At 37.4% G+C, this 16,992-nt stretch overlaps 2 protein-coding genes across 3 annotated transcripts in view; one reads left to right on the forward strand and one right to left on the reverse strand.

The window, feature by feature from the left end:
* Window positions 1-16,992, reverse strand: part of veph1 (ventricular zone expressed PH domain-containing 1) — a 132,143-nt gene that overhangs the window by 62,739 nt on the left and 52,412 nt on the right. For both annotated transcript variants that reach the window (XM_082182934.1, XM_082182933.1), the window contains exon 5: window positions 3,500-3,663. In XM_082182934.1, the coding sequence (XP_082039060.1) occupies window positions 3,500-3,663 (164 nt within the window). The remainder of the gene's footprint in view (window positions 1-3,499; window positions 3,664-16,992) is intronic.
* Window positions 9,723-15,093, forward strand: ptx3a (pentraxin 3, long a). The gene is made up of 3 exons (XM_082183033.1): window positions 9,723-10,492; window positions 11,499-12,083; window positions 13,704-15,093. Exons 1-3 carry the CDS (start codon window positions 10,342-10,344, stop codon window positions 14,333-14,335), a joined length of 1,368 nt encoding a protein of 455 aa, XP_082039159.1. The 5' UTR covers window positions 9,723-10,341; the 3' UTR covers window positions 14,336-15,093.

Consider the following 16,992-nt stretch of genomic DNA (forward strand, 5'->3'; position numbering starts at 1 on the left):
CCTGGTTCCTATATGAGCTTGTGGAAAAAAATTGATGGAGATAGTAACAGAGAAAAAAAAATGTAGAGCAGAAGGAAACTCGTAATCATCCTCCCACTATGGAGAGTTTTTCAAGATTTATTAACGTCTGTTACAACAAAGCAGTGATGACCTTCAAAAAGTGACTCACAAAAGAAATACAGATCATCAGTAAAATCTTGTGTGTTGGTTGACATCTTGTGTCATGTCTTACAAACTGTAGTGATGACCAGAGGCATATGAGTCACATGAGTAACATGAGCTCTTTTCTCCAGCATGAAATTGATCTAACGACACCCTTTTAGCAAGGATTTGCTTAATCCTCTCATTGTTCTTTGGAAAACCTTTGAACTGGCAGTGGTGGAGAGGAGATAAAGAGGATCTGGTGGGACAGGGAGGACAGCAGACAGGACGTCCTATGAGAAGCAGGATTCCCAGCCTCTGCCAGGATGTAAAAACCACTGACTAATCTTAATTAATCCCATTTGCTTCCAAATCTCTATATAAACTACCAGCAGTGGCCGAAAGTTTTGTATTGTTAACACGACGGATGCACGTTCTCATCTTATCTCTCAAATTAGTGCTGCTGTCGGATAACGGGTCGGGGTCGGGGGTGGGGGTGGGTTTACCAAACATGACCCTTGCAGGACTCTGGTGGTGGGGCAGAAAGGGCCTGGGGAAACCCCTCTTTGAAATGATTTCTGATTTACAATAGATGGAAAGTTATTGATCCACCTGTTTGTTTGCTTTTTATCCATCAATTTAAACAGAAAAACTATTATACATTTATATGCTAGTCTATGCTGGTAAGTACTTGTTCCAGCTGGCAGACTTCTATAGTCATCATGATAAAGTGAATACCTGGATATATAGTATTGTGAGGGGTGACCCCGAATAGTCGAAGATTCGATGCTTCGATAGGAGGAGCCTGATTCGACTACCGATCTCACGGTCGAATCTTCGCAGTGGTGTTATGAAACGAGAATCATATATGAGGGCGCTCAATGTCTGATTTCACATAGAACTAGCTTTTATGTCAATACGTTAATATTCAGCCTATTATGATAATGCTGTATATAAAAATGTGCAAAGAAAGAAGCTTTTAATAAATATTTTTTAACGTGCGTGAATAAATCCAAACACCCCGTGACAGATTTAAGTTTCACTTTCAATCCGTGACCGACAGAGGAGCGTCTTCGCGGCAAGGATTTAAATCTTTAACAATGTCTGGGATAAGAAAATCTAAAGTGTGGATGTACACCATCAGAAAGGATATTCTCCAAGGCTGGATTTAGCATCAGGAAAACCATGATCGCACTTCTGCCGGCCAACGTTAACATGTTTCACGCATGGGTTTCACGTTAGAATGTATTTTATCCGCGCGCACAATTTGAAAAGACTCCAACGGACAGACAGAGTGAAAGACGTTCAGGATTTGTTCTCTCGATCAGGTACAAGTGATTTCAAAACTTTTCAGCCGGTTCTAATTTTATTTTTGGATGCTGTGAAAATTTTTTGCTAAAAAGACTGCGACTCCAGTTTAGCATTTATTGTTGTTTCTGCAGTTAAAAAGACAAAGTTGAAAATTCTGGCTACTATCGTTATTTTAATAATTTCTTTATTTTTATTTTATTTATTCATCTGTCAGGGTTATCTAATCTAACTATTTGTGGCTTGTGTTTTGAATATATGTTCCCCTGCACTTTAGGCATTTTGCACACATTTGCTCCTCATCCTGTGACTTGATTCTGATTTATTTCGTTTTGTTTTTTTATTTATTAGAAAGGTATATTCTGTTCTAATTTAATTTAGTAAATTAATTGTTTATTTTTTCGGTGCATCGATGTTGTGCTGTAGGCTGGCCTGCTCGCACAGGTAATTTAGCCGATTTAATTTGATTTGCATGTGAAATGCAAATCTGCAGTGTGGCCTTTCTGGAGTTATGTTATTTCTTAGTTTTATTGATCAAAAATGTTTTTATACATTTTCTTCTATATCTTTGTGTGATTTTCTGTACATCGAGGCTTTGAAACGTTAAAGCCCCGCCCCCAGCCCCACCCCCATACACATGATTCGACTATTAGTCGACTATAGGCAAGACATGACGATTCTGATTCGACTATGAAAATCCATAGTCGGGGACAGCCCTAATTGTGACATTCATCTGAGTGTAATGGATTATTAACAAAGAAAAACTGTAGAATGGAGACTTGGTTCTATGAATCTGTTGTTGATTAGATTTTGATGGCAGGTGAACATGAGCTTGCAAGGCTAGGGTTTAGGAAGACTTAATGATTAGTTATGACATTTTGATTAAACATTACAATGTCAAAAACTTATATTTGTCTACAAAATATTAATAAGTCTTCAGTAAGCAGATAGTACATCTTTGAAACAAACTGCACCCCTTCCTGAGAATGAGTCACATGCATAACTTTAGACACACTAGACTGAATTCATGTTTTTCATGATATCAAAAACCTTTTGAATTAAAGGCCAAAGCTTTTCCCCAAGTGAACAATAATTTTTCTAGCCTTTATCAGCATTTCATTATTCATGCTTAGCCTCATCATTGTACAGAAAAAAGTTTCTTGGCACAAAGTTTAATGAACTGTTTTAGGGTTAGTAACAATAAATATATGTTGATGCTTCGTAAGGCTGTAACCATATACTTCTAATTAGTGATAAAAGTTTATCAATCATCCATTGAAAATTATTTTTTTGTTGACCACTAATCTTAATACTGGGTTGACCTTGACCTTCTTCCTCAGTGTCTATGATGGTTATGGCCCTGGACTTTGGGCTTGAGGAATGATAATATGAATCCTTGAAAGTACTGTAGAACCAGTTTCCCCTGATTCCCCATTTCCTGTTTCTGTAAATGAACACAAATGGAAATGACAAAAGAATGACCAATTACAAGATACTGTCACATAGTCTTTCCTAATCTCACCACTATTGAAAGTACACTATGTGTTAATGTGAGTATTTTCACTGATGAGCTGATTGATATGTATGTGCTATTACCCAATGCAAAATGAACACCTCATGACTACTGCATTCTTTACTTCTAACCCCGCACATCTGCTATCTGCCAGATGTAAAAGTGAAAAAACAAATGACTTGTTCTGTTTCTGCCAAAAGTGTGGTTTCCCCTTTTCCTGTAAAATGTGTCTTCACTGAGAGTCGTGGGGGGTCATCGGGTTATGACGCGTTTTCTTATATTTCCCCATCCGTTTGGTATCGGTAGATGCATCAACAATCAAACTGTTTTACAGTGTTTGACCTTGTGCTGCAGCTGTCTGCTTTAAAATTAATGCTAAATAACTCACTCTGTACTCATTTGTGTACCCACCCCTCCACTCCCTTGGTGACTTTTAAATTCTTTTTTCTGTTACTCAGAATAACTCACCTCGGCCAGAATTCATCCCCAAATACCACTTTCATTCTTTCACTCACTCATCAATCTCTCCTCACTCACCAGGGGGTGAAGGTCAGAAATCATCTGCAGTAGTCTGAGCAGGTGGTGTCTGCCGCCCTGGTCCAGCTGGGACATCATCGCCGTCAGCTCACGGATATGTTGATGGATTGGCCCTGGTCGTCGTGGATATACGGATGGCAGCACTCTCAACAGCATGGCATTACCTATTCAAACCAACAATCAATCAATACAGCACACTTCCCTTATGAAAATTACCATGGTAGCCATAATCTATGCCAAAATGCCAAAAATGCTACTTATGTACACACAAAAAATAAAAAATAAACCACAACAAAAAAACCCAAGCTGAACAGAACCTCCAACTAAGGAACACATTGGACTGTTGTGGAAATGTACATGACATTTCTCATGCAAAATGAGTGAGGGTGGATTCATTATCTGAGGCCTTTTCTTGAAGCACTATTGGAGCGTTTTCAGACTGTGATGGCACGTTTCCACAGTTAACATCATAAATCTAACAATGTTTTTCTCTCTGAGTATTTGTAACTGAAGTTTTTGGCATTGTAATGAATCAATCATTAACGTGCCAATGTAATCAATCTCTTGATATTTTTCAATGTTAATGTATTTGTTCTTGGCAGACAGAAGTAGTATGGACTTGCTACTTCCATTAGACAGAAAGACACATTGCTGTGAGCATGTGAGATTTGCTGCTGCAGCATGAACAGACAAACAGATATAGGAAGGTGGAGCTGGGGGAGGTGGAGGGTTTCAGAGGAACTAACACTAGTTTACAGAAAACACTGAATCAGACTATTTAAATGTTGAGCAAGCAATCTCATTGGCTGCAGAATCAGTAGAGGTCAATCAGCTTGCCAAGTGGTAATGGCATGATTGCTTGCAGACTGCATATAAAGTAATTATTAGCTTGCAACATCTAGAGTTTAATGACTGAACTAGATATTTGATGCTGTATGACAGTTATGACAAACGTGTGACACATTTCACCACTACAGTCAGTAAGTACTAAAAATTCAATTTGAAAAACAAACAAGATTTGTGTGCAGTGGAATTATTAAGTAAAACTAAATGTGCAACTTTTTTTCTTCCTTTATTATATAGCACAGTAGAAGGTAGACAGGAAGCGGAGAGAGAGAGAGAGAGAGAGAGAGAGAGAGAGAGAGAGAGAGAGAGAGAGAGAGAGAGAGAGAGAGGATCGGGAAATTGCATGAGCTGGAACTCAAACTCGGGTCGCCTGAAGCGCAGCTGTTCTACATGTCGGAGCATCGGCCATGAGGATATCGCTTTGACATAACTGTTTCTGTGGAAGAAAAAAAGCCCTTTCAAGTTTTAAGTTCAAGTTTGAGCTCTGGCAAGCCATCTAAGTCAGGGCGGTCAGTTAACAGACATAATTCTGTACAGGAGATGTTTCTCCTGGCTCAGGTAGGACATTTAGGCTGGCAGAAGACCTGCCCACCTGTTTCTACAAACAGTGGGTGGTGTTAATGAAGGATTAGTGTTAAACATATCATTCCATAATAAGACAAGTGGGGAAATGTTATTGGCCTTAGACCGTTAACAGGAAATACTAACAATCTTTCATTCACTTCCAAAGACCACATGTGATAAGTAATTTAATCTTTACCAGGTGCTTTGGCAGAAGGTATCTTCAATTTTTTAGAGAAATTTCAAACCCCTCATGCAAAACCCTAATGTAATTTAAATTGCATTAGGGTTCCCAAGTAATACAGTTTCTATGTTGCCTAAATTAGTTGCATATATACCCTTCTGAAAAATCCAGCATTGCTGGTCACCAGCATAAGGTATGTTTTGCATGTAGGGACAAACATGGGATGCTGGTTGCTTGTCACCAGCATGGGAATATTGAATATAAATTAAATAAGAAAGTCAAACATGGTTTGTTTTATTTCCATATCACTTAATCTACCACTAACAGTGACAGGCTAAACAAATTTTAATAGATTTTCGTGTTTGAAGTCGACTTTCACATGTTCCAGAATTTTCATTTTAAAGCACTAATCTAACAATACATAACATTAAACAACATTTACCTACATAGAGATAAAACATTTTAAAGACTCTTTAAAAAGAAACTAATTGGAAAGTGTAACCATAATTTTTAAACACTTCAAGTGTTAGCATATGACTGAATTAATATGATTGCTTATCAACCATGTGTAGGCTAAGTTATATTCAGTGATTCAATAAAGTTATATTCAATGTTAACAATGAACCAAGGGGCTTTCGACTGGCCTAGTTATTGTTTTCAGGTACCGATATTGAATAAAGTAAACAAATGTTAAATAAAACTGCATAGTCTTCACTGTATAAATTAAATATAGATTAACCCTTTTTAAAGTTACAAAAGCTATTCAGTCAAGAGCCGTGAATGATTTTCTTGTTGTTTATTTATTTAAAAATAGCAGTTCCACTGACTTGTAATCTCATGCTTTTAACAGAAAAACACATTTGGACTTGTCCTTACACAAGCGTTTTATTTCTCAACTGTTTAGTTCACTTAAGGGGAGACACCCCAGGTGAATAGGATTTTTTTTTTTAACTAATAGATATCAGCATGAAACTTCCTCAGTTGATTACTGACATTAAGACAAATATCCTTTGTATTACACGTTTTTAGAATATTTATGGTATATCTCAGGATATCTCTTTTTATCACTCCATTAATCAGAAAAAACTGTCAACAGCAATAAAATAATAAATTTTTGCCCCGTTTTTAGGAATAAAATGTTGTATAAATCAGAATCTGAATGATATATGAACAAACCCCTCTGGTAAAATCCTTAAGAATATAGATAGGAATACAACTGGAAAGTTTGGTGTATGTAAGTGCTGCTGAGGTGGAGATTTCTGGCTATGAGAAAAAAAAACCTTTTGAGAAAACGGCCTTTAAAGATTTGCATTGTAAAAATTCATACTTTTTTAGTGGAAACAACTATTTACAGACACAATATCATATCAAATAATTAGCAACAACAATACAAACCACCTAAAACACATCAAAACTAGCATTTATGGCCTTCAACTGAATAGAACGGAATCACGTTGTCAGAAATTGAGAGCCAGCCAATGAGATTTCGCTCTTAGAGTTAAATGCCCCATTGTACTTTCACGATTGATTGCTGATAAAAAAGGGAATTACCATATTTGGATCCGACAACATTGTACAGGAGAGAGTCAAGCTTTCTAACGGTGTGATGACAGGGTGCAGACAGCGATCGCAGAGCAGCATGTTAATTTAGAATGCCAACTTTTGTTGAATTTAGGAGAAATCTACAGACGTAAATAGACAAAGTGAAGTAAAATAAAGACCTAAATGTGTATTTTGGACTTTTTTTCACCACTAGTCTGAAAGAAGACATGTTATTGAGGACAAATAGCCCAAAATCTCAAAATTGACTAGTGAAAAAAAAAGTTTTTGCCTGCCGTGTCTCGCCTTAAGTCATAACCAACTGTTTACTAGGATAATCACAATATGGGCATATCTGTCATAATTTTGTGTGAATATGTACGTTCAAGCGCAAGAAAACGTGAAAGACAACTTCTCAAACAGCGAGTGCCAAATGCTTCTTCTTGCACTTTTTAAAATATTTCAATAGGCAAAGCTTGCAAATGATAAACTCTTGCAAATTATAAACTTTTGTGACGATGCAGAACTGGCCCACCAGCACTCGGGCAAGTGACAGTTCTGTCTACTGTCCCAGGAGTCGTTCCATCGGGCAGTCCTTACGGTCGAGCCCTGAATGCATTACTTAGATTTGATCTAGCCTGAAATAGTCCTTTAAATCTTGGTTGACCAGATTTATCATGGTAGAATACAGGATGGGATGGACAGCAGGCACCCCCCTACCCACACACACACTGAAAGTATCTATCACAACTTCGCTTGACAGAAAATTCACTGTGTAACACACTTAAGCAGCATCCACTAGGGGTGGACAATATGACCAAAAATTTGTTTCATATGAGAAACTGTATTTCATGATAACAATAAACAACATACAGTTATTTTACATTTGTTATGTAAAAACGAACAAAGAAGCAAATTACAAACAATAGAACAAATACGATAGAGATACAAATTTAATAAACAACGTTTTTCAGGTACAGTAGGTTTATTTAATATGAATACATTTATTTAACACCTTTCATTGTTTGATTAACATTAATAACACAGACAGGTATTTTAGGCTGCTGTCACTTTAAGACCAAATGTCATTTAGGCACAAAGAGAACTAAATTCGGGATTGCGCGCTGTCTAAGCTTCTGGTGTGTGTCATTCAGCATGATACCACATTGAGTTCTTTTCTCACAACTTACTGTGCATAATAATTGATAAACTCATTTTGAAGATCTTCATTAAATTCTTTGACATTCTCGCGTCTGACTTGATCTCCTCTACGCTCTCTGATACTGATACTCGCTTTTATGATCACCAAGCAAAGACAATTTAGGAAAGAAGAGACATGGGACAAAACATAATATTTTCATAAGTCGTCGAGACACTAAAAATGGAGCTGAAATACGGGAATGTCCCGGGGAAAAAGAGATGTCTGGTCACCCAATTTAAATCAGATGGACTCAGAGCATTAACACATTTTGTTCAGTACAACAAATAATAAAGTGCATTCCATGTACAATAAATTACAAAAATGTATTTCAAGGGAATGATAAATATCCAGGTGTTCATTTTAATATTTCCTTCCTGCTCAGCCCACGTCGGTTGTAGGTGTGAGGTTGTCATGCAATATAATGCACAATTAAAATCTAGTAAAGAGGACCTCATTGTCTGAGCTTTGCCGTCAATTATGGTGTAGGTGCTACTGAAATTTCATCATCAGCACTTTTCATTCCAAGGTTGCAGATTGACGGCATTAGCCAAGGCTGACTGACCTTCCACTGTGTTCCCTTTAGACAACGAGACCAGTCATTCACATTTGTACTGTCCCGTTACCCTGCTCTGAGGTCACATTCAGATACGCCTCTGTAATTTTTGCAACAAGTAATATACATCCTCAGCAGGGAACACTCGCTACTGTGGGAAATGGGAGACTGTGGGTGGGATCTTCATCAGTTAAAACAATTATGCTGAACAGAGAACGTGTTAGGATCATTCTGACTGCAAATGGACTGATGACTTATATAAAGCTCACATTCTGAAAAGACTTGTTGGCATGCTCATGCTGTCATAAACACAGCTGACATAAGCAGAAAAATCCATCCGCTGGAGTTTGGTATTTTGAGTTGCAGACATATTAATGTCAACTTTCCAAAGGGTGAATGTCATGGGACCCTTCTGTTTCCATAATGTCCTGCACATTAAATATATAAATCGTGCACCAGCCCCAGAAGTTACCCAGAACAAACAGAATTAGATAATTAATATTTTAATAAGTAAGGCACATTATTCGGTAATAAGATAAAATAAGAGAACATGGACATTAAGGAAATGTTTTTTGTGGTTTATCATGTGGTTTGCAGATATACTTGAAAAAACAATCCAATCAACTTTTGGATCAGATTTTGGAGTTAGGTTTCTGAACAGTGGATCCTAATCAGCAAATCCTAATTCAGAACCGGATCCAAGTCTTGTTTTGGACTGGAGAAAAGGGGTTGGGACTAGGTAAAGGAGTGGAAGCTTGGAATCAAATCACATTTACAGCAATTAAATGTGATATGAAAAAATATGAAATATGAAAAAATTAATATACCAAAATGTATTTTAAATACATTATACTACAAATACATTTACATATTTATGCACTTAATATAAATACCCCGCAATTGTACTTTTAGTATACTAAATTGGTATATTTAAAGTCTGCTAAATTGGTAAAACTAATTTTGTACTAAATGCACTTTAGTTTTCCGGAAGTAGTGAAGAATCGTGTACCAGTGTAACCAGTGTAATCACTGGTCGCCTGGTCACTGTACTAGTTGCGTTTCTGACATCATTGGTGCACTGCAGAACTGACCCTAGCTTTTGAAAATATGATCACAAATGAGAAGCACTGCAGGCAAAGATTTTGTCTCACAGGAGATGGATCGTATGCTCAACTATCTTCACTTTTGGTAGTCGCAACTTCATGTCTCTGTTGTAACTTTTTTCAACTTTGCCATAAATTGACCGCTCTCATTGGAAAAGAAACATTTATGGAAAACCTGAAAATGAAAGTTACTACTAAATTAGGGACTGAGTGTATGAATAGGGTTAGGGCTGAGGGTTAAGATCCAAGTTAGATGAAGGAACACGAGCAGTATTTATAACAGACGTTAAGGATCCAGGTTAAAGCTAAGGGTTGGATTTAGGATTTAGACTGTGTTAGATTAGTGTTAGTGGTTTTAAGGATAAATTATATTAAGGAATAGGGTGTTACATATGTGTTACTGGAGAAAATGTACATTCATTACAAAAATTCCCCATGACCTTTCCAGGCCACTTTTTCTAAAATTCACTGGTATTTCCAGGTTTCCTCAAATTATACCTCTTTACCCAACATCCTCCCCCAAACTCTCTCTCTCTCTCTCTCTCTCTCTCTCTCTCTCTGCCTGAGTTGCAGGAGCAGTACAACAATATGACTTCCCATAGTACCTCCAACGAAGAATTTCTCACTGAAGCTACGTAACTCTCTCTCTCTCCCCCACCCCTCTTTCTCGCTCTCTCCGAGCGCAATGTTTATATAGACCACAGAGCTCCTCTATCAGGCTCAGTTGCCTTTCAGCTGCAGTTCACCAAACAAGCAGGAGTCCAGCCAACCGATTGCTAAGCATCTAACAAGAAGGACCAACAGAGAGAGGAAGAGACATTATACACAAACACCAAGTCTTGTTCTTATTCTCACATGGCTAGCATGTCCATGTGGACATTCCTCCAGGCCATGTGTCTGGTGGCTTCATTGTCCATGGCAGTACCTGAGAATTATGAGGATGAAATCGATGTGGGCTATGGACCCAATTATTTAAACGAGATAACTGAGGAGGACCCAATGGAAGGTGAGTAACTGACAGAAATAAAAAATATTCCACTGTGATCAGTACTATCAGCTGTAAGTTAAGGAGACGTACGTGCTGACAGGATAAATAAACAGGATTAAAGGAGTTCCACTATCAGAGTGTGTGTGGACATGTCAAAAAGGAGTTTTATTAGAAGGGAAAAAGAAACTCACCACGATGTGTTTAGACATTTGTGAAAGTGGGAATATTTGTGGTAGCGTAACAGAATGCATGTGTTGTGTTATGACATCATATAAATTACAGTTTTATTTGTGTAAGAGGTTATACTACGACTGTGTGTTGATTGTTGTTTTTCAACTGTTGTCTTTGGAGTATACTATTTGTCTCTGGTGACAGCAAACGATGGAGGGACATAGAAAGAGAGAGAGAAGCTGATTTATTAACCAGATTGACCCAAGAAACAAAAAATGTGTGTATGTTTGATAGTCATATATACATACTGTATAGCTTTAGATATATTAAGTTAAATTTAAATCAAAAGAGCCGATCATTTTCTTAAGTTTGTGGATTCTATTGTGAAAATTTGTTCATAAGCAAACCATAGTTATAAATAAAGTTATGTTTTGAAGAAAATGAATGTGTTAGTGCCTTAACAATCATTTTTAATCGTGTGAAGAAATGTGTCGATTTCATGTGAAGATTTTGGATTGCTGTTTGTTAGGCTCATCCCATTGTTGTAGAACATGGAAAAGATATTCTTTGGTTGAGTTTCAATTAATAATCATACCCTTTGGCACTTTTAGCACTATTTTATTTTGAGTTTTCCAGAACTAAGTAACTAAGTAGCTAAGTCAACTATGACTGCCTTAGATGCAATATTTCATTACTAAAGTTAACATTCTCTGAGTTAGCTAGGACCATGTCGCACTCTTTGCTGCTAACCCTTCAAACTCAACAAATGGTGTCACCTTGAGTACATATAAAAATCATGTCATGTAAGCTAAATTTTTCTGCGTTCCTCTCTTTCCCTTGATTTCTCTCTTAGGGGATACCCCCACACCTTCCCCTGAACCCTGCAAAGGTCCAGCTTTTACTAAGTGGGATAAGCTCTTCACAATGCTGGAAAATTCCCAAATGAAGGAGAACATGCTCCTACAGTATACCGATGATATCATCAAGGTTGAGCTGCAGAGTCTGAGAGGAGAGATGTTACAGTTTGTGGCCCAGTACGGCGGCTCTTGTGCATCTGCAGTTGAGAACTTGGTTCGACGGGCTGGGACTCAAACAGAGACGCGATTGCAGAATGCGCTGGACCGTGTGCGAGAGGTCTCAGCTGATCATTACGCACGGCATGATACGGCCCTGCAGCAGCTACTGGCTGGCAGTGTAAACCAGGCTGCACGGCTGGAGCGACTGGAGAACGGCTGCGTGAAATGGGATGGAGGAGGTATGGCCCCCCAAGCCAAGAGCATCCATACCCGACATCTCATGCAAGAAGTGACTGAGACAGAGGGATTATATGGAGGTAGGCTGGAAAAGACTCTGGCAACTATCTCCAGCGAGCTGCAAACCATCCGGGAACAGCTGACTCTTTACACCAGGTCAACCTTTGCAAACATGCTTCCATCAGGTGAGACAGTCTATGTTGTAACAAGCAAAAGCAGTCCATTTGCCACTTTATTGACAGGGAAGTATAGCAAACAATGGGTAGGGAGAGGCAAAGTGGGATAAAGAAATGTCTCCAAACCAGATTCAAACATGTGTCCTTTAAACGATAAAAGTGTTTAACTATATGCAATAAATGCTATCCCATGGCTCAGATTAAAGAACACATTGTGTTAGGGAAGGGTGAAACGCACATGTAGATTTATGTTACAGGTTTTGAACCACAAAACATCATGCACCAATTTCAACCCCCTTTGCAAGTATGTTGCTTTATGTGAGTTCATCTTTTAAGCTCAATCTGGATAGGACTAAAACAGACCGCCAAGGTGACGATTCTGCTTTGGTGCTGTACATTTTGAGCTGTAAATCTGTGATTTATGCAAACCACATGCTACCATCAAACCACTAGCCAACTTAGCTGACTAACACAAACACAAAATGTCAACTCATACGACCCCCTGAGCAGACCTAAGGTAGGAGGCTGATATCCCCCAAAATCTAATAAATGTTTAACCCTGTACGACTTTCCCCAAGCTCCTACTGAGTTGAGAAACGAGCTTTGTCCGCATCAAGCCCGCTTTCACCTTGTCAGTAAGCCGGATACAGTTTCTAGTCAACTTAAGCAAAAAAAGATTTAATCTACGAATGCCCATGCCTTCCGCATTAAATAGCTTTGTAGAGGTAGAGTAATGGAAGACAGAGGGAGGTATAATTATTAACAGCTATACAGGGCGACCACACCAAAGTGTCCAAGAGGGAAAACAGAACCAGATGAGACTTCAGAGAATGACTTAGCCTCCCTCCATCCTCCCAAAGCAGGAAACCCAAGACAAATGTAATGAAAATACTGTAAGCTACGGTAGGAAAGGAGAGCCATAGCCTGTCATAGCAAAGCAATCACCCATAGCAGAGAAAATCTCATTACCAAACCCATTACCAAAGACCCTTCAGTTTCTTTTATGACTGTTTTACAAGCCTTCCACTGTAATTCAGTTTCTTCTAGTTGAAGATCCTCTTAATAGTTATGCAAGTTAATTGTGCACAAAACTGTCCATTCGTATAAAACTCACACACGCTTACAAATCACTGCACAAAGAAGATCCTAGTTGGGTTCTACCAGACCACATTCTCATCACATTCAGTTGTGAATAAATATTAATAGCACAAGGAATAAGGAATAAGTCTCTTGATCTCTGTCGCTCTTTAGAAAGGATTAGTGGGAGGAAAAACTGGACAGGATCCACAATGACTAAATGTTTACAATAAAAACCATTACTCCGAGGACCCCTATAAGAATAAAAAGAATGCACTGAAGATTACATCACAAAATACTGACCTTTTAATTAAAAAAAGTTAATACTTTGTGATGAACCCTCCTTGAAAGATTTTGACTATGTGAAGGTTATCCATAGAAAATAAACTAAAGTTTTCTACAATGCAATCATACGCACCTAGTGATGGGTGGAGTGGTGCAATAGTTCTCCCTCTGAAATATAGGGGGGACAGACCTCACAACAAACTAATTATGTTCTTTCCAACAGGGGATAATTACATTTTGTTAACACTAATCCTTCTTTCTCTCCAGGCTGTGACACTGGGCTGCTCTTCCCCACACGTTCATCTACAGCTCATGTTGAAGTATCAGCCAAGAAAACCTTCCAGACCAATGGCGTCACCATTTGCCTGTGGGTGAAACCAACTCAGGTGCTCAACAAAACCGTCCTCTTCACTTACAGCACAACTGGTAATGCCTACGAACTCCAACTGGTGTTGAATGGACAGAGTGTCTTTTTTACAGTCAATGGTGAAGCCCATTTGGTGGAAGCTTCAGGAGCAGTACAAGAGGGTCAGTGGGTGCACATTTGTGCAGTCTGGAGCTCACAGCAGGGCTTGGCCTCATTGTGGGTGAATGGTCAACAAGCTGCAAGCTCTCCCGGAGTGGCTGAGGGTCATGAGCTACGTAGCAAAGGAAGCATACTATTGGGGCAAGAGTATGGACGTCACTTCAGGCATTTTAGTAAGCCAGACACATTTGATGCTGAGCAAGCCTTCACAGGGAAGATGACCGGAGTGAACATGTGGGACCATGTTTTGGATTCAAAGGAAATATCTCAGCAGGCACGGCTGGATGGGAGTGGTTGTGGTATCCGTGGTAATGTGGTGGCATGGGGCGTGTCTGACATTGAGCCAAAAGGGGGTGTCAAGCTAATATACTAATTTCTCTACTGTCTTAACCACATGAGCCCTGTATACCAATCAGCTGAGCTCCTACAATCACATATTAAGAACCTGCTTCACTACACCTGCACACAACAGTAATTTTCCTCCTTTTCAGATGTGTGGAAAATGTTCCTTCATAGGGAAATTGTAGGGTGAACAGGCTGTAGTCAAGCAAGTTAAAATAGGTAAACTGCTGCCATTGGAGGGACATCATCACATATGATTATATATTTTTACAAAAAATGTTCTGTTTTAAAAGAATGTTTTCAATTAATACAAAGTGGAAGGAATTATATTATGTATCACCAAACTATTTATCTTGATTGGTAATGTTTACATTAAGATTTGACTTAATTTTTTAATCTATTTGTAATGTAATCCTTCTTCTGTCCATTGTTATTTTTCGTATGCATTTTTTTAACTATAGAATCTGTTAAATATGGCTATTTCGAAACATTTTGTTATATGATTTCTGCTAATGAAGAACTTTTTTGCCTTTGGTTTGTCGTTTTAACACAAGGTGGTTGCTATGTTTTGATGATGGAACTGTGGAAAATGTTTACAAATTGTGACTTTATTTTTGTTTCTGCTGATGTGATTAAATGTATTATAATGTAAATTGTTTTTTGTTAAGAGGCAAAGTTGAATGTATAATGTATATAAATATTTTTCTGAGGGTTGGGAGAAACAAACCATAATAAAAATTCAAAACTAAAAATGACAAAAAATAAAATAAAAAACATTGTCATCTTGGACCAGTTGAATGAAAAAGTGATCAAGAGGTGAATGAAAGTGCATTGGTTAATAGAACATACCCAGCTAACATGGAACATTCTCAGAACTAGGGATGCACTGACATATCCTTTTTTGGCCGATACTGATACCGATTTTAACAAACAACTATTGGCTGATTCAGATACTGATTTGTCATTTGCTTTCTTTTTTTATACTTTTGTTTTTAAAATAGTGTTTTGATCATGTTTTAAATTAGCAAAAGTTCAAAAACGCATGCATTAAAAGGTATACTAGCAAGTTGATTGCTGCATCATCAAATAATTTCTATTGAACATAGATTAGATCCATTTAATATTCAACAGGCCAACATAAATACATAAATACAACAGAACAAAGATGCATATTAAATAAATAGAGCCTTTCAAGTAGGTCTAGGCCAAGTCAGAGAGTTAGGGAGGGTATGATTGAGATATAGATATATCTATCTATCTATCTATCTATCTATCTATCTATCTATCTATCTATCTATCTATATATCTATATATATATATATATATATATATATATATATATATATATATATACAGTATATATATATATATATATATATAGATATAGATAGATAGACACACAGACACACACACACACACACACCTACTAATACAGCGAATGTCACATGCAATTGATTGACAGAAACTATGCTTAATTTCATTTTAACAACATTAAAGAGGACTTGCTGAACTGTGCTCAACTAAACCGTCCTCTTCTCTTACAGCACAACTGGCATTTTAAACATATTCTGTTCTTCGTCTGTGAAATAAATGCATGTCCCTGAATGAGCGTGGTTTTATAGTGTATTTAATTCAACTGCTCAGGTAATCTTAATGGTATGACCCATTTCAGGGGTGGCCAAAATTACGATCTAAAATTAGTCAGAACTAAAAATGTATCTTCATATTTCTTAAATGTAACATACATACATATACATATACATATATATATATATATATATATATACACACACACACACGCACGCACATACACATAATGTATATATAAATATACATTAATCCTTATTAAAGTTACAAAAGTTATTTAGTCAAGAGTAGTGAGCGATTTTTTTTCACTTGTTGTTTGATGAACATTAAAACACAGACATTAGCACTGTGGTATACTATACTTAGCACTATACTGGTACACGTGTTTTATTTCTTATCTGTTTATGTTCATTTAAAACATAACCGCCATTTTAATATAATTTTGTGTGAATTAGAAGAGTGATAGAGAACTTAATTTAGTATTTGGGCGCTGTCTAAAACGGCAAAAAAAATGCTATGCATGCTTTGGCAATGCTAGCAAAACATACTTTTGTTAGCTGGGTTAACTGTAAAGTGTCATACATACAGTATATCATGACTCAATGATGTTTTATCAAACCATATCCAATTTGCTAAATCATTCTTTAATTAAAATTGTGCAGGGTGTCCAAAATGACACACTTGTGTACCTGTCATGGCTGTACCATAGGTTGTTCCATTTGTCATTTTAGGTTACAGAAGAACGCTCATGAGTTGTAGCCACTATGAAAGTGTGGACTCAGATAAGAACCACAACAGTTTAAAAGGTATATTCACAGTTACTGTTGTTAGGCAAATTTTTGTGGGTGCAATCCAAACATTTCATTAGGAATTCATGTCATCTGAAATTTTCAAATACTTGAAGAAAGATTTCAATACGTAGAATATGCAATGGATTTAAGTTGGTCACGCGAATTGACCTGCGTTGACCAACAACAACTGTTTCGCCTGAATGTTACTTATGTCTGCGCTGTGTTCGCTACACTATTGACATTCGAAAATGGGGATATTTTGCCAGCAAAATATTGTTGAAATTTTGGTAATGTGACCACACCTTAACAC

This window comes from Leuciscus leuciscus (assembly GCF_965113295.1).
Source record: "Leuciscus leuciscus genome assembly, chromosome: 10".
NCBI lineage: Eukaryota > Metazoa > Chordata > Actinopteri > Cypriniformes > Leuciscidae > Leuciscus > Leuciscus leuciscus.

Bases quoted from the DNA above. Each gene is read 5' to 3' on its own strand.
- ptx3a (XM_082183033.1), top strand. From the start codon at position 10,342: ATGGCTAGCATGTCCATGTGGACATTCCTCCAGGCCATGTGTCTGGTG. The intron at 10,493-11,498 runs GTGAGTAACTGA...TTTCTCTCTTAG, and splicing joins TGAGGAGGACCCAATGGAAG to GGGATACCCCCACACCTTCC. The intron at 12,084-13,703 runs GTGAGACAGTCT...CTTTCTCTCCAG, and splicing joins TGCAAACATGCTTCCATCAG to GCTGTGACACTGGGCTGCTC.